Source organism: Asparagus officinalis, chromosome 3, assembly GCF_001876935.1.
Source record: "Asparagus officinalis chromosome 3, Aspof.V1, whole genome shotgun sequence".
Taxonomy (NCBI): domain Eukaryota; kingdom Viridiplantae; phylum Streptophyta; class Magnoliopsida; order Asparagales; family Asparagaceae; genus Asparagus; species Asparagus officinalis.
Window position 1 is genome coordinate 112,301,360 of NC_033796.1, and position 22,433 is coordinate 112,323,792.

Genomic DNA, 22,433 nt, shown 5'->3' on the forward strand with positions numbered 1-22,433 from the left:
GGAGGGAGTGCGCAGGGAGTGGAGAAGGAGATGAGTTTGGTGGAAATGATGAGGATGGATTGGGTGTCTTCATTTTTGTAACAGATTTGTTGTGATTTATGGTGGTTAGTAGGAAGGTTGTCATGTTTTTCTCTATTATAGATAATGTAGGAGAATAATATGTTAATCAGGGGTAACAAAAATATAATCAATTTAATTCATGGTGAAATAATTTGGGGTTATGAATAATGTATGTAATTATTTGGGGGCTATGCATGCATGAGGTGTAATTTATGCATGCATATATGTGTTTTATTTATGAATGTATGGGTTTAATGGATGCATGAATGTGTTTTGAAGGGCATTTTCAGAAGAAAATATTTTAACATCCTACACACATTGATAATAGTATAGTATAACTTAATTATCATCAAAACATAAGAAATCAAAATGAGAAGTCAAAACCTTGTCCATGCAACACTAACAGACAGGCAGCACATATAAAAATAATCTAATAAAAGGAAGGAAAATTTAAAGATGGAGCACAATTTGAGATGGACAAAAAACAATATATGGACTGCATAACCCAAAAAATATAACAATTAAATTCCAGTGTCTCTACCAATGATATATGACACCAAATCTGGACGACTTTTAGCTTCACAGTCTTCTTTGCAGACGAATTAATATGTATAGGATGTCTTAAACGTAATTGAGTTACACATATTAGCTAAGAAAACTATTAATTTCATATAAGAAACATGCTTTGTGCTCGAAACATGAACGGGCATAAACTTAAAAGTACAAACTCATTCAGGAGCTTAATTACTCGAAGACAGGAAGCAACACTTGTGCTCCAGAACATGAATCGGAAAGAAATTTACGCTAAGAAGCTTCATATAAATGCCTGTATGCTCAACTACAAGCAGGACGAAAGCAAGAAGATGACAATTAATTTATGAAGATTGAGAATACCAAGTATTCAAAAAAATAATAATAAGATAACCAGACATGCCTCAATAAAGGCAGTTTGTAAAAGAAAAACAAAATTAGATGATCTACAAACTTTGTGATGGAAATCTTACTTCAACTCGTTTAAGATGCTCTTCATGTTTTCGACTTTCCGTAGATCTTGTATTCTGAAATAGTTAAAACAAATGAGAAAGCATACTCCATAAATAGTGCCACAGGTAATGTTCTACGAAAAGTTCAGCTAATTCACTATGATAATAAAAGTTCGGCTAATTCACTATGATAATCAATACCTCATGGATCTCCTCAACACTTTGAATTGCATCTAGGCTTGACTGCAAGAACAGTTTGAATATGATCTCAGTTGCAAGAAAAAAAATAGCACCTAAATGTTTTGGGTGAATGGAAATTATTATTGCCTTTACATGAGAAATGTGTACACACCAAAATAATAATATCAAAAACAAAACCATGCAGACGAGAAATAGTGTGCATCTAAAACATAAAAGAAATAATCTCTAATCACATAAAGCAGAAAATACCCACTTGAAGGCGATATATTCTCTCAGACAAACTGCGAACTTCATCAGAAGCTCTTTTCTCTGAATTCATTAAAATTTCTTTCTCGTGCTTCAAAATAGAAACCTGAAGAAAAAAAGGAAGGTGTAAACCTCAACAAATAGTTATGCATAATAAATGGAAAATACACCCAACCTCCATGGACAGTTTTCGTGAGTTCTCTTCAGACGCTTGTAAAGAATCAGAAGACGCGCGAAGCCTCCTTTGATAGTCTACTATCAAATGTGTCAACTCCACATTTCTGGCTGAAACTGCATTAGCTTCCTGTCTCTGCAGTGGTTCATAAATTTTGTAAAAGATATAAAAAAACGCGATAAATTACTGGGCCACAATTTGGCTATAAAGAGAATAAAAGTTAAGAAAGGAAAGAAGAGGCTCTGTATATTAGTGAATTGTCGGACAACTGACAAAATATGCCAAAATCCTAATAAAAAGACTAACTACTAGTACAAGAGGGCATAACCTACCTGATGATCAAATTCCTTCATGAAACTATCTAGTCGTGCGCTAGCAAAATTTGCCTCCAGCGACATCTTATCTCGCTCTGATCGCAATGACAAAAGCTCACCCCTAATAGTATAAGGTACAACTAAAATTAGAACAGTGCCTGTATACAAATCTCAAAGATAATATGTCTAATATCAAAATTGTCAGAATCTAACAATCCTAGCAGCAGAAAATGATGCCCATTAAGTTTAACTGTAAAACTTCAAAATAATTATTTGACATCAACATACAGAATTAGAGAGAGATTTACATCAACAAAATGCAACATCAAAGAGGCGATTAGCCCAGACAAAATCAAAAAAGAATCAGAAAAAAAGAATCAGACTATCAGGATAGTGCAAAATAGGAAATGCAAATAATAGAAGAAACTAAATTTAGGAGCCATGCTATGCCTACACGGAAGGTAAAAACTAAAAAGAGAACCAACTGATGTAAGCCGTGGAACACATGTTTGTAGCACAGGCAACCCATAATAACATGTAAAAAAAGGTGCTAAGAGCATGCCACGCACACATGCGCACACACAGAGAGACATACATGCATATATAAATAAACACATTCACACGTACATGCATAGTGAGAGCACATATATTTTTAAATTGACAACATGATTAATCCATTGAGAAAAAAAATTAAAGAGTGACTCATAAATGATGACGTGAACATAACCACATACAGGATATCCAATGACATAATATTAATGTCTCCAAGATTTTAAATGTTGAATTACATTTACGATCAGATATACATCCCACAAACAAGAACATCTGCACCACATCTGATATATATTATTCTTACAGACTATAGAAAGTATATGTAAGCTGTATATCTTCTTGTGACAATCTCATGCACAGCAACAAGACCACCACAAAGGGAATTTAAGGCTGGAGATACATAAGAACAAACAGAAAGAGAAGGAAAAATAAGAATTTACTCATTAAGAAAAAAATTAATAAGCAGCCAGCAGGGATATAACTGCTATATCAACACTAGTAATATACATCATATGCAACAATATCTCAAGCTAGCATAAAGAATCAAGAGAAAGAGAAAGTGATATATATTATTACTATGACTGCCCTCAAAGAAAATCTGTGAACAAATATATAAATTGATACATATAGGTACACAGGAACAGGAGGAATCTGGTCTAATAGAGTACAGTACATTGTCCTCTATAACACGCTTGATAGAAATGTAGGAAGAAGCTTAATCACCATAAAAGCAGACTAATGAACAAAGAAACATGTCCCAAGAATGGATGATCAGCCCATACAGAATCGCAGGATGTATGAGCCGGGGGCCCAGTACTCCATTATTCATTAACTAGTATCCTTGGGGTTTCAGAACAATCAATGATGAAGTTTTTTCCTTCGTACTTTTGCCACTAAGATGTCATAAAGAAGAAAGATATTGCATAATATACTGTGCCATTAAGCTTTAGATGAAACCATGGGATAAAAGAAGGTTATGTAAAGAGATTTCCAGTATTGGAGACTTGGAATAAGCAGGTTAGACATATGATGTGTAAAGATATGATGAGTAAAGAAAACAAAAAAAACCTTTGAGCAAGAGGTAAGAAAAACCTGCAACCCAAGACAAATCCCCACACTTTCTGTAATACTCCAGTACATAAGTAGATGAAGAAAACAACTATTTGGTGTTACACATAGGAGCTTCTCAGGACCAAATCTAGAAACAAGTTGCCTTGCTTCTAAATTTTCTGTGGCATGTCAGAGACTAATGAATAATTGTTATCGTATGATAAACCAAATGGCAAAATAGCAAAGGCATATATAACGACAAAGCATGCATAAAGAAGCATGTCATCTTCTTCAAAGCTGAAAAATTAAAGTGAAGGACCTTTAAAAGAAAATGCATGAACATCACCTCAGTGTTGCCAGCTCTTGTTCAAGATTTTTAGCACGTTCAGAAAGCTGCTCATGGGATTTCTTTGAAACTTCCTGAGCAATTTAATGCATAACACAATAATAATGACAAGGAAAAGAATATGTGCCTGGCCAATGCAGAGACAATCCTAGTGATGCTCACCTGAGAACCTTCAAAGAGAACCATAAAATCTTTTTTGCCGTCTTCTGTTATAACACAGGTTAAACACAGATTAGAACAGTCAACATTAAGCTACACTCTAATTATACAGCTGCAATTATTGACGGCTTAATAAAACTAGAAATCAAGCACATCTACAATATGTATCAAGAAAATATTAGAACATATTAGTTTATTACAGTTACATTCAAACTAGTACATGATTAACATAATCATACTACGATACATGAATATGCCAAAATCAAGCTTGTCTATAAGGAAGACAAAAAGCAGAAATAATGTGCTAATGGAGCAGTGCCTTTAATGAAAACATGGAGGACATGTCCAAACAAAACAGAAGTAAAAGGAAAGAAGCCTCAAATATAGGTCTTATAGGGTCCTAAAATGTCCTTGACATATTCAACACAAGTGAATAGCATTTTTCAACTTCGGTTTTGGTTGTTATTATGTCATATTTATCATCTTCTTACATATTAAGGTGTTTACTTGGTCTCTAGTCAGGAAACAAAATACACGCAGAAGGTTCCATAGGGTAAAATAGGATGACGTGTGCACCAAAAACATTATCAAACCAACATGGCTTTGACATTAGAGTATCAATTTTTAGTCAAATTCAGTCCAGAACAGGTCCATGAGTTATGGACTCTTTATTCATGAGAGATCCATCATTTTCAACAGATTTTTATCAGTGTTCTTTTGAGTTTTACAAGCCAGAATTCATAAGATCAAAAAATCTCCCCAAATGAGATTTTGATCTTGGTTTTTGAACAAAAATCAACCCATGGGTCCAAACTCTATAAATGGATATGGCAGAAATAAAGAGTTCACAAAGTCCGATTACACGTGTATGTGATTTATTGCTTACAATTGATATTTGTTATTCACATAGTTTGCTTTGATGAACCAAACCAGTCTGCAATCTAAGGATTCCAACGTAAATGCCACATTATCATTTAATGCTTCCAAGTTCGGAAGCACAAGTGCAAATCAAGAATTTTTTTTTTTGTTTTAATACCAGAAATATTGCAGAGGATTAGCAGCAATGACATTTTAACAAAATGTCCCTCTGAAAGTCGATTGAATGTGTCGTTTTGAATGGCTCAGTAGGCAGAAAGAATGATGAATCCTTTACATAACATCAAATGGCTCTTGCTTTCATGCAAGTAAATAAGCAAAACACAGTTCTTATTCACGAATAAGTGGTTAATAGAGATTTATGAATGAACTCGATTTTTTCTACAGAGACAAGAGAAGAGAATAAGGTGTCATGACTCATGAGACTTACCAGAAACCACTGAAGTGGAAATGTCACTAGAAACACGGATTTTTCTTTCTTCCTCATATAATCTCTTGTACATTGCAACCTACAAAAGGATTCAGGATGAATTTCATGTGACCATGAATGCAAATACAGATTGTTATTGTCTAAAATCTTTTCTGGTACTATGAGTTTCCATGGCCAAAATATGATAGGCATGTTTCTGATGACAAAATAATTCGGGTATCTCGACGAGAACTTACAGAACTATGAAGAGACTCTATCATGCATGCTTGTTCCTCAGACCTTTTCAACACGGCTTCAACTTTAGCTGCTGCCTCGTCAGTAACCTTTTGCAGTTGAAGTTGGAAATCCTCCTGAAAAATCAGTGGGTTCCTTTTGAATAAGACAAATGAGTTTCAAGATTTAAGTTATGCACATACCAATAAATGGATAAAAGTAACTTTTATGTATAAAATTTACATAAGGAATTGGTTTGGATGCAGAGAATGCTGCATTAACATTACTTATTGCAAGTTGTGAATTTATCGTGCTTCACATGTGGAAAGTCGACCTACTTACTACAAGTGGTATTGCAGGTTACAGCAAGTGGTATTGCAGGTTACAGCACAAAAGTTTTTTAAGTGGTTCTCCCGAAAAAGTGGTTGCAGTACTAATAGCTATGTTAGTTGTGACAAGTGAAGAGAACTTGCATCTTGCATGTACCAAGGTAGCCCATCTGCTTAGGACTACTCTCTTCTTGCGTCAAATATGGTGACTTCAGGCGGAAACATTATTCACAACTAATAAAACCAGATTTCCAGCAGCAAAACATGCCAAAACACCGACTATAGTAACACAACTTGCAGTAGTAAATACTTAGACCCAACCAAGCAAGCCATGAAATGTAACGAAATTGAAAACCAGTCAATACTCACCCTTATCTCAGCATTTCTTTTTTCTTCTTGGATTGAGAAACTGTGCACAAGTCTTCGAAGTTGAACATTTTGTTCAACTAATCCATTTATATCCTTAAAGGTCAACTGCTTCAATATATTGATGTCAGCGTCAAAAGAGAAGAAAGAGGTAAATGAGCTAAATAAACCACAAAAGTTACTCACAAGGTTCTCGGAAACAATTCTCTCAGCATCAGTAGCATCAAAAATATCAGCTGGACTTTCTCTATGAGGATCAACAGAAGACATCTGAGTACTCCCTCCACAACGCAGTTGAACATCTTGACATTCCTTTAGGAGGACAGTTATCTGGAAGATAATATTTATGGAACAGTGGAAATTAAGAAAAAGATCATCATGATATTAACAGCACAATTTTTTCAATGACACCCAAAATTAAAAAGCTCGATATAACGCCAATAAGCATTCTCGAATAGTTACACAACATACCACTAGCTGCATAAATGAAGCATATTTATTCAACAATTAATGAACAAAAGAAATATTTGAAATTTTACCTGCTTCTGCAGATCCTCCAACTCTTTTTCTGCAATAGTATAGTCTCGCTGACGCGTCTTCAATTCAGCCTGAAGGTTATATTCTTAGAACACATCATGAGGCTAAAAATGCCACAGCTAACAAGCTCTCTAAACATCACATACCTTCAGTTGCCTAATTGTGTTCTCAAGATTATCATGATCCAAAAGTGCATCCTGTAACTTTTGATTCATCAAAGTGTACGCTTCAACCATTCTCTCGTGTTCCGCTGACAATTTTATGTTAACATATCAATAGTTGTGAAACTACTAAGCAACACATAACATGTGCATGGACAAGGAAGAAAAAGGTAATCAGGTAGACAGACAACCACCTCGTTCATCCAAAATCATCCCGACCTTCTCCTCTATTTCATGAAAAACCTGAATATTTTAAATAATATCATTATCAGGTTACTAGGAGCAAAATCATAATAAATAAATTTCAGGTTGTGAGCCAAAATTTAAACAGATCAAACCCAATGTACCTTGTTCAAAGTCCGTTCTGCATTTTTTCTTTCCTCTCTCTCATGCAGAAAAGCATCATTAGCTTCTTGATATTTCTCATACATCTTTGCAAGCTATACTCAACAGAAAAGAACCGAGGTAAATATGGATAAAGAAAATCAAATCACTACCAAGGATTTACAAATCATAGAAATGAGTGAGGATCTTACACTCCAACCATCTCGAAGAAGAGAAGCTGCCAATGCTGTCCCAGATATACCTATTGGTACCCTAGGGACAATCATGTGACCAATCTCATTTGTGACAGCACCATCAGATCCCATAATAGATCTGTAAATGATAAAACTTTAAGTGATTCTCATGATGAAGATGAGGGTGAGGACAATAACAAAAAGGATTCTTAAAGAATATTACATGATTCCATACATGGTTAACATTAATATATAAATCATATGACGAAGGCGAACAAGAATAATCAACTACACTGAAAAACATAAAGCCAAAATTAGAATGAGTCTTAGATATAGAGCAAACTTATACAGTTCTACTGCAAAGCCGTGTCATGTCAGACATGCAGAGTCTTCTGTCAATGGAAGGTGTGCCCATAGTCATGAAAACAGATGGCAACCAATAAATCATCCTGTGATAAATATTTTCTAAATACTAGTCATCTGTGAATTTACAAAATTTAAGATAACACTAGCTCTGCAGAAACTAATTATACTAGTTTTGCAGCCCCGCAAAGATTGCATGGTCTGCCATTTTACCCACAAGAATAAACAAAGTTTTCATCCTCACACATCAAGTCTCAACTTCATTATCCATATAGCAACCTTTTTTCTGCTGTCATGGTGTCTCATGTGACCACATCTACCAATATACCCGAAGTCTGATATCAGAAACATGTACATTGAAGTCAGAGAAAACATGCCAGATCTAATTTGCTGGACTGTAAAATAGCTCGATATGTTTCTCAGAAAGATGATCTGATAATTGTGAACACAAATAATTAGCTTGAGTGCACTTATGGGAAAATGAATTAAGAACTTACAAATTCTCTGCATTAAAGTCAGCATGGAAACTAGAGAGTGGTAGAAAGCTCGATTCACTGGCCTTCCTTGTGTTTTCAATTTCAGCTTCACACTTTTCAAGCTTCTCTCTCAAAACATCAGCCTCCTGCATATTATATATATTGATTCATGCCAGCAAAAAGATATTACAGGCAAAGGTATACATTTCAGGATATACACTAGTATAGTTCAATTTAACATGGCAACAAATTGGCAACCACATAAATGATACTTGCTGTCAAAAAACCTCCTCTTAGTCACCAAAAAACAAAGAAAAAAATAACATGCATTGCAACTTCAAGGTAGCCATATAGCAAATACAACAGCACATACCTTCTCCACATCTTTCCTAACCGATGCTTCCTTTTCAAGTTTTTCCTTGTAATCATTTTCAGTTTGGCTCAAATGTGTCTGCATCAGAGAAAAAAATATGCATTGTAATTTAGCTGTTGAAGCATACAAGTTTTCAGTCAATGATAGATGTACAAACCTCCAGAGCTTTAATGACACCCTCAAGTTCTGCTGCTTTTTTGGACCATTCCTCTGAGCTTGTTTTGTAAAGTTCAACAAGCTTAGTCACCTATTCATTAGGAAAAAGATCGATGAAGAAATAAGTAGGACGAATAATATCTACAGAAAGAACTAAATGGACATAAACAAATATATTTTATCCAAATACTAAATAAATATAATCAAATAATAAAACTTATATTATCAAGAAAACAGTGGAACAATGCAAAAACGAAGTTCATATATGACTAGTTCTTGCAAAATGTTAACATTAACATGAAAGAAAGAAACAGATTTCAACTTTGCCCAATGACAACAATGTCACATACCAATTCCTTAGATCTAAGTTATGTTTTACACGGAAAATACTAAAGCTCTGAAGGGCACACCACCAAATGTGCTCAATATTTATAGAGAAGTCCTCGTATTGTAGATTGAGCATTAGCTTCGAGTCAAAAAAATTGATAATGAAATGTTCATTTCAACTGGCAAGCCAACTAACAGCCCAAATCCCACAACAGCATGCTTTGATTAAAGGAGAGGGTTGTCAAGTTCAAACAAACAAGAGGCCTTAGTCATAAATATGTTGATTGAAATTTGAGAAAAACCTGAATATTTGACAGGTTTCATTTCTACAATGAAAAATGTAAAAATATCTTCAGAATTAGTTCCTCAGGATCAGGCAGTTTATAAAAAAATGGAAACAAACTAAAAAAATTATTGCAATTAAAAATAGTAAAAACTTCTGAAAAAACAAATTATGGAGAGTCAGTCTGACTATAGGCTTCAGAAGATAGGATCCTCGGCAGATCATAAAATTATCATCCCTCAGCCTCACCATAACTTCAGAATTTTGGTGTAGTGGAAGATTGGAAGGGCCCTTTGACATAGTATCAGAGCAACCCAGGTTCAATTCATACTGCCACAAATTCACAAATTTAAAGCAGATCTTAAAAATTTGATGCATGTGTGTGAGTCCAAGTTCGGTCCATGAAAAAGGGCTCTCCACTTGTGGGGCGTTTTAGACTACAAAATTATATCCCTCAACCCATACCATAACATCATACCATAACATCAGAGTTAGGGTGTAGTAGAAGGGTCATTTAGCAATCCTCAAGGGGGCAAACGTATAGCTACAGCATCTTTCATCTTCATGCACTGCATGAAAAGTGACACAGGTCGCACTGCATAAATGCATTTTCTTATGGTCCAACGATCATACTTACTACATGCTCAAGTAAAATCACTCGACACTGTATTTTTCGCTAACCCTTCAAACCATGAAACATCGAATCAACACATAAAGTGAACTGAACTTTTGAGTATAAAGGTTTATTTGGTTCAGGTTAGCTGGCTTACTTATTGTTAATTAGAAAAAAAAAATACTTTGTGTTTTTCCTGTGTAGGAAGATCTAGCCCCGCACAAAATTCAGCATACCTTCATGCATTGACTAGTTAGTTTTTCTCACAAGAATAATATGAATAGTGCTCTTAACGCCACATGTTTCCTCTCTTTTAGACGATATAAATTCTCTTCTAAGAAAAAGCAATATTTCTTCTAAGAAAAAGTAAGTTCTTTCTTCGTGAACCAAACAGAAATTAAGTTCTCATTTCATTAGCTCTCAAATTATCAGGAAATTTAGGCTCCTAGGCAATGAATGAGAATATTAGGAACTACCTATATGGCTATATATAATCCCAGGATGCAAGCTATTTGTTGATGATATATAACTAAGCTGCTGAGACTAACATCTTATCCAGGGGGGAAAATGTGGTGACTAAAAATTCGCAGAACAGCGGAATATATTAAATGCAACTTTTAGGGAACTGGGCGTGAACATGTATGATCCAAACTGATGACAATAAATACCTCGGATTGACCAATTATTAATTGAGATTGATCTCTTTAAGGTATGAGTGATGAAGACAAGATGCCCTTCATAAAACTAATGGGAACAACTCAAGCGAAGAAGCCTTTGGAGTATTATATTAAAGCAATATCCTAAAATACGAAAATTCTAAAGATGGTAACAAAATCAGTAAAGCTTTATGAATCGAAATATTTGGCAATTAAGAGAAGATATCCGAAAAATGAATTTAGGAGAAATGAAACATTTACAAGGCTGAGTTCCAATATTCCAAAAGATAGGATATGAAGCTCGACAATGAGATGTGACAATTGAGAACAAAATGATGAAAACCAAAATGAGATTGTTTGGGCATTTTGCAGCCGAGGGCTGAATGTGTGCTCATTACAGAAAAAATTAGAATTGAAGTTAATCGACAAGAGGACTTAGAGGATGCAACAAAATGATATTGCAGTACCAATGAGATCGCTGTGAACAAAATTAAACTAAAGAAAGGAGTGATATAACAAAATTACGCCAACAAAACAGACCCATGGATCAAGACTGGGAGTTATCACTTTATATATTGCAACTAATCAGTTTTAGCAGTGTATGCCATAAAACCTTATTGATAAAACTAAACATGCTAAAGGCTAAACTTGTACTGATTTATTATACCGTCTAGTAAAAGCTCTTTCCAATATCCACTTCCAACCCTAGCAAAAAAAAAAGCATAGCAGTACAAGGTCTTCTATGTTAAATCAAAAATTACTGTTTTAAGTAGGTTCTGGCAGTCGCTGACATTATCCGCTTCATTAAAGTTACCCATATTATGACAAAATGAAACTAAAAACTACGCAAATCCCTTCCCCACTACAATGTGGTACACAATTAGCAAAATACAGAAGTAGAGTGAGATTAAGATTATCGGTCAACCGTATGAAACCCTTCTTAAGTTGGCAACAACTCATCGACAGGGTAATAGTGAACAAACCAAGCATTGGTGTGGAATATAAAAGGCCAGACAGTAGGGAGGCATTACCTATTTTCACTTCAAGCAGTCAAAGTAAATTGCAACTGCTATAATTAATCATATTGTACTAAGGCACAGCAGCTCCTTTGCATGTTTTACTTTCAATGGGTTAAGGAACTTAAGGTGGTACAATAAATTGTATAGATAAGAGAAGATTGTGTACTGACAAAATTACCTCAGGACAAAGATTAGTGTCCGAGATACATCATCAAAATCTCAGAAAACAATAAATGCACAGAAAATCAAAATGAATAAAAGTTCTACAAAATGTTTTTTTTAAGTTTTGAAGTGCAGTACTCACTGTTGACAGTTCGGCAGTAAATCGCTCTTCATTAGAAGCAGCAGCTTCCTTGGTTGTCCGCAACTCCTTCAGTAAAGAAATTAAGTGAAAACTTCTCTAAATTACATCATGGAGGCGAAGTACACACTATACAAGAAACTTTGACTAACGTCAAAGAAATATTACCTCTTCAAGGGAGTTTACTCTAAGTTCCAGTTCATGCACCCGTTCCTTACTCCATTTTAGAGAATTTGAAGCTTCACTAAGATGTCTCTCATGCTGTGAAGGAAAGCATAAGGATGAATACAGAACTAAACCATGTAATTCACTATATTAGAAGAATACACCATTATCCAGAAACGTACATCCGAAAGTTTTGAAGACAGTTCTGCTTCAACATCCATATGTGTTCTACGCAATTCAACAAGACTGTTAACTTTGGCAGTTAACTCCTCATTAAGCCAAGCATTATGTTTCTCAAGCAGTTCTTTCTCCTGCAAAACCCAAATACTGAGATCAACAAGAAATTTTCCATTTCTAGAATTTTAGTAAATTTATATGGTATCGCGTACATATTTATTAGGCACAAAAATCATAACACTAATGAAATCTACAAGTGCAATTAATTGCAGAACAATTTTTCACTTTAGCCCTTTTAAAATTTTTTATTATTAAAATCGACCCTTTTTTCTTTTATTTACCAAAACCGACCCGATTTCTTGATTAGCGGCTTAATCACATTCCTAATTAGTCGGGGTTGCCAACCCCGACTATTTAGGAAGGTCTTAAACCCTAATTAGAAGCCTTAAACCCTAAAAATTAATATCCTAAATAGTCGGGGTTGGCAACCCCGACTAATTAGGAATGTGATTAAGCCGCTAATCAAGAAATCGGGTCGGTTTTGGTAAATAAAAGAAAAAAGGGTCGATTTTAATAATAAAAAATTTAAATAGGGCTAAAGTGAAAAATTGTTCTAGTTGAAATGTAAGTAATTATTAACTTGTTAAAATTGGGGTTTGTGTGATGTAAGTTTTGTGATTTCAGGTCTCATACCACAAACCCATTTTAAATGTTAACTTTAATAGTTATATGTTAACTATTCCTGTCATCTATTAAATATCACAACTATCTATTAAATTTCACCTTAACCTGTTAGCTTTTCCTATCGTCTGTTAACTATCACAGCTATCTATTAATTTTCACCTGAACCTATTAGCTTTTTTGTCATTGTTAACTATCACAGCTATCCGTTAATTCTCACATGAACTTGTTAACTATTCCCGACATCTGTTAATTGTCACTATTACTTATTAACTTTCACATGAACCTGTTAATTTTCACAATCACATGTTAGTTTTATAGTTTATTTTGAAATCTGACTAATTTCTTAATTTGTGCAACATTGATACTTCTTTGAATTCAAAATATAATCATACTACTCCATGAAATACTTTTAATCCAAAGAGGATCCCAAATGATTACCCATCTGGTGAGAATATATTGAGATCAGATGATATTTTTAACAACACTTCCATCATTCCACAATGGTGGCACATAACATTAACTGAAAAGGGTTAACAAATTTGAAAGTATAAATGAATTAAAACTAGCTTTGCAATATTATTCTATGGCAAAAAGTTTGATTATGGATTTGTAAAGAATGAACCGAAACTGATTAGTGTGGATTGTTATGTAGAATTATACTTGTCATAGAGTAATTTAGGTTGTCAATACTTTTGTCTATTCAAGCTATATGAGCTGTAGGAATGTAAGACTAATCAATATAAAGTACATGTTTATTATAATATGCTGGCTATTTCTATTTCCTGTTAACTATCTCAGTTAGTTGTTAACTTTCACTTAAACCTATTAACTTTTGGCTTGTCTTTTTAATTTTCATTGAAAGTTGTTAACTATGGGTATTATTGTAGGCATCAAAAATTGCTTATAAGTTCCCACAAATAGCTCAAAGCTGAGAGAAGACGATGAACGTCACTATCCAAGTCATGTAAGATTAATTAACATCGAAGAGTGCATGAAGTAATTCGACAAACCGTGCGGAGCAACAGAACTGCAGAATAACAAGGATATGAACTGATTGGGAGCCACGCTTCACTGATAAAAAGACGTAGTCTATTCCCGTGAGAAAGACGAAGTCTATGTATTCAAAATCATAGCATTAAGTCTAAGAGAAGCAATTCTCTTAGCACAACGTTACATGTGAAACGGATTTTTATAATTCACATGCTAGCCCGATTCAAACGGTAATAGGTAAAGGCACATCAAACCCGTTAATGGCTGGGGGGTTGCCAAAAATCCCAAATTGAAGAAGACACTAGAATTCCAGTCTAGGAAGTTTATCCCGAATCCTAAGCAGGGATAAGTCTGCGCCTAACACGCGCTGCCGGTTTAGTCTTTCTCCGAAGAAAAAGACACCAGAGTACACGCGCGGGGAATTTTATCCCGAAGCCTAAGTAGGGATAAGTCAACGTCTAATACACGTTGCCGGGTAGCCTATTCCCGTAACAATGGCGAAGTCTACGTATTCAAAGTCGTAGCACCAAGTCTAAGGGAGGTCATTCCTTTAGCCCAACGTCACATGCGGAACGGATTGAGACAATCCGCATACTAGCTCGACTCAAACGGTAGTCGGTAAAGGCTAATCAAATCCGTTGAAGGCTGGGGATTAGCCAAAAATCCTAAAGTCAACGCCTAACACGCGTCGCCGGGTAGTCTATTCCCGTGAGAAAGACGAAGTCTACGTATTCAATATCGTAGCACTAAGAGCGTTAACTCTCTTAGCACAACGTCACATGCGGAACGGACTTAAACAATCCGCATGCTAGCCCGACTCAAACGGTAGTCGGTAAAGGCTTGTCAAATCCGTTGATGGATGAGGATTTGCCAAAAATTCTATAACTGCGAGTCATTGTTAATTTGGGGGTGGATACCAACCTCTGCACCGGCGAGGAGCTCCGACGAGCTCGATGTCGACGAGAATAAAAGAAAAAAGGGTCGATTTTAATAATAAAAAATTTAAATAGGGCTAAAGTGAAAAATTGTTCTTAATTGCAAGATCCCAGACCATGCAGCTTGACTTTTTCTATGAGGGTTCCAAATACCACAGAAGATCTTGATTCCCCACTATTCCAAGACAAAAGTGGTGGGTTGGAACTCATTTTATCAAATGATTAAAATCAAATTCCTGCACTTAAAAACAGCAGATGATCTAACCAACATTTGTAACTACATAGCTACAGAATAAAACTTGGAAACCGTGAATGCATCAAACCAAAAAGCATGAACTGAAAATAGAAAGATGAAAATGAATAGCAATTAGATCACTCTCAAACTCACGGATCCTTAGTCCACATAGAAGACCAATTTCGAAGGAAGTCAAAAAGGGGGTAGCTAGGAAAAATGGTTTTAGAATAAGGTAATCTAAAATGCTACAGTTGTCTAAAATGCTTCAACCGTCTGAAATGGAAGATAACAAGAGACTCCTTTTATTTTCAAAGCAGCTATAGTAAACGGTTGCAGGCCTTCTAAAACTCATATATTACGAAAAATTGGACCAGATTTCTTTTTACTGCATGACGACAACACAAGACTTAAATTTCAACAATTCATGATAGAACTGTCACAGAGTGAAGTCTTTTGGACATCACAAAATGTTTGGTCTATGGAGCAAGAGCAACAACAAGACCTTATGAGTAAACGAGAGCAGTAATTAGCACACTTTTTTAAATTAAACAGCTACGATTCTTGGGGGAAAACTTGCTGTCCTATTTCTGGAGTTGTTTGGCGCTTCATTCATATAAATTTCTTCAAACAAAACCTTTCTTATCTTAGTAAACTATCACCTACTTTTGTGAATAGCATTCCATATTACCCAGGATATGGCACAATAACTTGATTTAAACTCTTGCCAGGGAAAACAAGAATCTATATATTTCTGTTTATTCATCAAAATTTAAATTTGACAAAACTGTTCTGTCAGCTAACCTGACAAAAGGCAAAAGAATGCATATAAAAGATATAACAAAAAATTTCTATTGAATAAGACTCTAAGGGGTGTAATCTCAACCACATTACTGAAGCACTAAATTGTAATTCAAGTGATAAACCAAAAAATAAAGTTATTCAAACCATACAAATGCAAAACAAAAGGCATATAGAGAGATAATGATGTCGAGCATGACCTATAAAGAGGTTAGCTGACTCGATCCAATTATGTGTTATTAGAGCAAAGAATATTAAAATCCATCACAAACAAAACCTTCTGAAAGTTAAACTTATGAAAGATCTAAACCCAAAGAAAGTAACAAAATGGCCAAGAATAACATAAAAAAGTAAATAGAAATGCAGATGTAAGAGATGATAAAATCATTAAAACCATCATAACAACAGAAAATGAAATAAAAGCACATACTTTCTCTCCGCAACAAACTGACAAATGCAAAATTAACCTGAGTAAGGCAGCTACATGCAGCACGACAACGCCCAAGCTCTGCCTCAGTTTCATGCACTCTAGCCTCTTTTGAACTGTTGCTCTCTGTCAAATTAACCTTCCAAAACAACAGTAATGATGATGCTTTATGAAGAAAAAGGGGTTGACTATTATAAATACATGAATAGCGCGTGAGAAATCTGATATGAACTCTGCACACAAATAAAAACATAAAACTAACACTGATAACGAGCTGTTAGATACGAATATACAATAGACACAAATATGCGGTTAATACAACGCAAATATGCCATATAGCATCACCAGTTGTTGAGATGGCACAGCTATAACATATAAATTCATACAAGATTAGTAAAGATGAAATCCAACAAGATGATTAGGTTCAGCATTCTAACCTGATTTTTTCATCATCTTAAAACAGATCACAGGCCTTGGCAAGATATTAAGATTGCTCTATTTTGAACTTGTCTCTGATGTGTCTATACCATCTTTCTAAATCACGTCTCTAAACTTCCATACACTCAGTTTAAGTGTAGCTTATATTTTCTTACTGTTCTATTAATGACACAGGTTGCTAAGATGGCACAAATTCAGCAGCCATGAAAGGGGCAAGATGAAAAACCCATCAAATTTTGACAGGACACAATATGAATAAACCAACTAATAGCTTATATTATGACCCTAAGGATGGTAATATCGCATAGCACCCTCTGTATTTTTTGTTGTTTATAGGCAGATCGATTCGTCATATAGAATGTATATTTTCATATTATACTTCAATCTGTTCATTATTCAAATATTGCAAACATAATTATATCAAATTTTTAATAGAATAAGGTTCACGTTCAAATTATTGAAAATATCAAGTATATATAAATTGTTAATTTATATTTAAATTATGGAAAGGAACAAGAATTTTTGAAACTAGCATATTGGAAGATCTGTCGACCAAAATAACCATGAGCAGCTGCATTATTATCAATTTCTTCCTCTTGACCGAATTTGTATGGAAGATCAATCAACCAAAACAACCATAAGCAGCTGCATTATTATCAATTTCTTCCTCTTAACTGAATCTGTAACTTTCCTTAGCAGACACGTTTGAAGTGATTCCCCTGATTAAACTATGATTAAACTAAGATTACGAAGGAACCATGCATAGCACTAAATAGGGAGCCACCGAATACACCAGCTACACCTAATATGTGAAATGGATGCATAAGGATATTGTGCTCTGTTTAAAATACATTCATGAAGTTGAAAGTACCAAATGTTCTTAAAGGCGCACCATCTGAGAAGCTTTCCTTGACCGATCAGATATATCCAGAAAATAGCAATAGCAGTTGCAACAGAGCTGAATATGCAACAGCAATCTAAGAACGCATACCATGATGGAAACTAAATTCCCACTAATGACCCATGGAACAAGCTACACCAAGTAAGAAGTGTAGAGCAATTAGCTCATAAGGACCACCATTGCATTGTATAACCATTCATCAATTGATGTTGTTTCCCATATTGGGTATGCCTACATCATGTCTCCTCTTTCCTTTTTTTCTATATGTAATATGTGAAACGACCGAAGACCCTAGTGTTAGGCACACACATTTCAGTGCACATACTTGTGCAAGAGAGGCTTCTAATTAGACAAGATAATAGCATAGATATAATTTCACATCAAATTTTTAACCACGTGATGAGTGGCTATTTAGCAAGTAATCTCAAGAATATTGATTTGCGGAACATCTACCCTCCTACCATGACATGAGGCAGGTCATGCCTTATGTTCAACGAGAAGGATACGGTATTCCTCATTCCTAGCCTCCATCGTAGGGGTAGCCTTCTAATCATAGTTGCGTGATTCCCCGGACCCCTCGAACAGTTGTATAGTTCCTGCGAACCGATTCTCGGTACATTTACGAACCAATTCCCTCCGATACACGAACCGGTTCCCCAAACTTAGCGTATCACTTACAAGTAGGCTAGATGTAAAGTCTCTTTAAGTGCACGTGCATAAGACGCAATGCAATGTGTGCAATTAAGTGAATGGGACACAAAATAAAGTGTATGAGCCAATGACTTCACTATAACTACACACATATCTTAATTAAATGTAAAATGAAACAATGATCCTAAAACAAGCTCTATGAAGAAAAACAAAACAAAGAAACAAACACCATCTAAAAGAAGTATTTAAGTATTTTGTATGAAAAAAATACTAAAATTCATAATTAGCTTTCTAGTTTCATACTATATACTTTCGGAAAACTTTAAGCGTACCCTAAAAAAATTTACAATGTACTACTAACCGAACTTGCATACTGAAGCAAGCTACCCCTAACGAATCCAAATTTATTGAGTGGCGAATCGCGTACCCGAATTCGTACCATGACCCGTGACCCGCTATGTACTGTGTACTGTGTAACTATGCTTCTAATATACAAATATATCAAAATGGTTTTACATCGAGGTCTTTTGTTAATACTATGATAATTTTCAATAGAAAAATAAAGACCAAGAGCTAAACTTATTACCTCTTTTTAGTTCAGTTCTAATTATATCTCTCCATTCACATCAATTAATAACCATTTGGTCAATTAAATAGGCGAGCTGCCTATATTACTTTAAATCTTCAATCCAAGTTTCTTTCAACCTACCCCACTTTAAGTATAAAACTGTCATTCACGGTAAATAATACTTACACCTTCCATCTTCCTATTAACCAGATACTCCAAAAATATCCATTTCTAACTAAAATGCAATAGTTTCTCATTCATCTCAATATCCTAATCGTAACTACACTGGCCTTCTGAACATCTTTGCTAAACCTAACTTATAAGTATAGCTCACCTAAGAAAATTCCTTTACCCTTTGAGGCTCATGATCTTCTTCACTTGCATACAACTCCAGAGGCATTTTAATACTTCAACCAACATGCTTTAATGTTATGGTAACACGATTAGACGTATCATCTTTATGATGGAATAAACCTACTTACAGAAATATTTGCCCCAGTTATTTCCTCTATTAATATAAACCATGCACGTTCTTGTTAAGGTTATGAGCATTCTTCTTCTACTACTAACAAATACTACAGAATCTCATGCTTTCTCCATTTGTCCATCTCAGAAGAGATGTTTCTCACTCATAAACCTGATATGCGGGTGAGTTTGTCCATACCAAAAAGAACAGAAAAGAGATAATGTAAGCCTTGATAATGCATATTATTATGCTCTCCGAAGATTTAGAAAAAAAATTGGTCCGGTCCGCTACGGGAAGGATTTATTATCTCAGTGAAAGGATTCATCGTGAAGAATTGATGGTTTATTATTTCAATTCATACAAATGGGACATGGTTTTATGTCTCTAATTCCGAACACATGACTCCTAATATCCAGGCCTTTGAACAAGTAGAGAACAAAATGGTCATAATATCAGCACAGATTCTAAGTCCACCTGGCAAATTATTAGAATGCTTAACAAATTTAATCCACCTTTTTAAGAAATCCAGCATAAATGTGGATCTTGATCGCAAAAATTCCTTCTCTTAATTTGCCCTACAAATTTCCTGCTATCAATATTCCTCAGCTTGAGAAACTTACACATACGTAGACATGTGACAGCATGAAAATTTACAAAATGTCAAAAACAAGGTGCGCCCACTTTTTTTTTTATTTTGAGGTAATTGCAAAATTTTCAGTTGTTTACGTTTCAGATTTAGCTCAATAAACCGCAGTTTCCTATTGCTCCCATGTCAAACTAAAAAAAACATATTCTATCAGCAGTGGATGGAATCACGCGTCATTGAATTGGAAAATGATAATGAAAAAATTACAACGCCAACTGCCCAAACGAATATCAATGAAAAGCAACAGAGCAAACTTACAATTTTATCAAGGTAGCTCTGAATGGTAGCATTTCTCTCTCTGATCTCTGCGTCCTTCTGTTCTACCAACGCCAGGAGCTGCCTTTTCGACTTCTGAAGCTCCGCCAACTCCATTGACAGTCTCTCAATCTCCCCATCCTTCCCAATCTTCCAAACCAAATTAAAACCATAAGCAATATAATAACAATAAATCAAAACCAAATTTTTTTTTAAAAAATGCTATCTTGGTTTTCGACCAATTATTTTGCACTCAACTATGTTTAAACCCACCTTTTTTCGGAATCCCAAAAAAAGGGTAAAATAATGGGTTTAATTTTTTAAAAAAACTAGAAGAAGACTAGGGCGAGATACATACAGCCTTGAGATGCAGCTGGTGCTTCTCGGCCTGGGCGTCGGCGATCTCTGAGAGCCTGAGCTCGACGGAGGCGGAGAGCTGGGCGTTCTCTGTTTGGAGGCGGGTGAAGTCGGAGTAGAGAGAGGAGTACTTCTGCTCTAAGAGAGCGCAGGTCTGCTCGGAGGCGATGGAGGCGGCGTCGGGTGGGCGATGAGCCGGAACTCATCGTCCGAGATGAAGAGGGGCATCGCGCGAAAACGGGACGCTAGGGTTCGGGAGATGAATCGAGCGCGAGTGAGGTAGAGTGGGGGGGAAACGAGCGACGGGATCGAGAAAAGGAATCGAAGTTTGTAGGAGGCTCGAGGCGGTGGGCTTTGTGGCTTTTGAATAAGAGAGGTTGAGACAAGGCCTAAGGCCCAACTCAACTCATGGGCTCATCGTTGTAGCACAACTGGACCATAATCCAGTTGAAGCGATAAATAAAGCCCAGTTCAAAACCAATAAAAACCCCGCAGCAGCAGGGATTGTGGAAGAAAATACTGCCTCGTTCGAATCAAAGTGAGAATAGAATGGAGTAAGAAATGAAATAAAACGAGGGTGTGAATGGAATGCTCATTTTTATTTTTATTTTTATTTTCAACTTCGGATGTATTTAGAGAATGAAGCAGGAATATGGTATCGTAAATTAATGAACAATTTGGGAATGTTTGCACGTATTTAAAAAAAATGTGTTCTTCTTGCTTAAGTGGGAAAGTCAATTCCCTACTAAACGCACCGGGGACGTCCATTCGCATATTTAATTTAATATAGGGATGAATAAGAAGTGGGTATGAACATTCAAACTTTAAAAGATATAGCACATTTACAATTAGATGGAAACGAGCATTTTATTTTCCGCACATTCTTTGAGTACTAAACAAGGAAAAGTGAACGTGGGCGAAACCGTGGGGTTGGCTACTGAGAAGAGTGCTGCTGGGTAGGATTCCACGACTGCCAAAAGAAAAGTGAAAAAAAAAAAAATCAAAAGGTGTTGAAGACGTGACTAGCATGAGAACGAAAGTTTGGCCTGCCTAGCTTTTGCATGTAAGGACCTGCCTAACTATGTCATTGCACGAAATTATCCACATGAGATAAAAACTTTTGCAATACGTTCCCCTGGTTCTTATAATGATTCTAAGAGATCTTCGCAAATTTTCAAATCGTCAGCTTGACGTCTCTTTTTCATTTTCGTGGAATTTGTTATGCGTATAACCCTCTCCTATTGTTTGGGTTTGGGAAATCCAGCCACGTGTGCGACTAACTCGGCAACCAAGCTGCCGATCTACTCTTCATGTAGTACTAGTAGAAAAACGAGCAACCTAGACGGAAATTTCCGTCTAGGTTGATCCAAATCCCGTCTAGGTTAGTACGAGCAACCTAGACGGAAATTTCCGTCTAGGTTGATCCAAATCCCGTCTAGGTTAGTTCAACTAGACGGAATTCCGTCTAGCACGGAAATTTCCGTCTAGGTTGATCCAAATCCCGTCTAGGTTAGTTCAACTAGACGGAATTCCGTCTAGCTAGGTTCGTTTGTTTTGCTTCCGTCTAGATTGAATCAAACTAGACGGAATCCCGTCTAGGTTGATCAATCTAGACGGAAGTCAACCTAGACGGAAGTAAGAATTCTGTCTAGTCTGC

At 35.6% G+C, this 22,433-nt stretch overlaps 1 protein-coding gene across 1 annotated transcript in view; it reads right to left on the reverse strand.

The window, feature by feature from the left end:
* The window catches only part of LOC109835617 (nuclear-pore anchor), a 53,742-nt gene extending 32,198 nt beyond the window's left edge, over nucleotides 1-21,544 (reverse strand). Inside the window, exons 1-26 of the mRNA XM_020403588.1 lie at nucleotides 21,532-21,544; nucleotides 20,778-20,977; nucleotides 20,423-20,569; nucleotides 16,535-16,633; nucleotides 12,431-12,559; nucleotides 12,252-12,344; nucleotides 12,087-12,152; nucleotides 8,886-8,975; nucleotides 8,729-8,806; nucleotides 8,377-8,501; nucleotides 7,535-7,655; nucleotides 7,346-7,438; nucleotides 7,193-7,241; nucleotides 6,984-7,087; nucleotides 6,840-6,908; nucleotides 6,487-6,630; nucleotides 6,304-6,408; nucleotides 5,629-5,742; nucleotides 5,393-5,471; nucleotides 4,090-4,133; nucleotides 3,928-4,001; nucleotides 1,998-2,100; nucleotides 1,666-1,800; nucleotides 1,498-1,596; nucleotides 1,245-1,286; nucleotides 1,065-1,118 (exon numbers count right to left, since the gene is read on the reverse strand). Coding sequence (XP_020259177.1) covers nucleotides 1,065-1,118; nucleotides 1,245-1,286; nucleotides 1,498-1,596; nucleotides 1,666-1,800; nucleotides 1,998-2,100; nucleotides 3,928-4,001; nucleotides 4,090-4,133; nucleotides 5,393-5,471; nucleotides 5,629-5,742; nucleotides 6,304-6,408; nucleotides 6,487-6,630; nucleotides 6,840-6,908; nucleotides 6,984-7,087; nucleotides 7,193-7,241; nucleotides 7,346-7,438; nucleotides 7,535-7,655; nucleotides 8,377-8,501; nucleotides 8,729-8,806; nucleotides 8,886-8,975; nucleotides 12,087-12,152; nucleotides 12,252-12,344; nucleotides 12,431-12,559; nucleotides 16,535-16,633; nucleotides 20,423-20,569; nucleotides 20,778-20,977; nucleotides 21,532-21,544 — 2,469 coding nt within the window. The remainder of the gene's footprint in view (nucleotides 1-1,064; nucleotides 1,119-1,244; nucleotides 1,287-1,497; nucleotides 1,597-1,665; nucleotides 1,801-1,997; nucleotides 2,101-3,927; nucleotides 4,002-4,089; nucleotides 4,134-5,392; nucleotides 5,472-5,628; nucleotides 5,743-6,303; nucleotides 6,409-6,486; nucleotides 6,631-6,839; nucleotides 6,909-6,983; nucleotides 7,088-7,192; nucleotides 7,242-7,345; nucleotides 7,439-7,534; nucleotides 7,656-8,376; nucleotides 8,502-8,728; nucleotides 8,807-8,885; nucleotides 8,976-12,086; nucleotides 12,153-12,251; nucleotides 12,345-12,430; nucleotides 12,560-16,534; nucleotides 16,634-20,422; nucleotides 20,570-20,777; nucleotides 20,978-21,531) is intronic.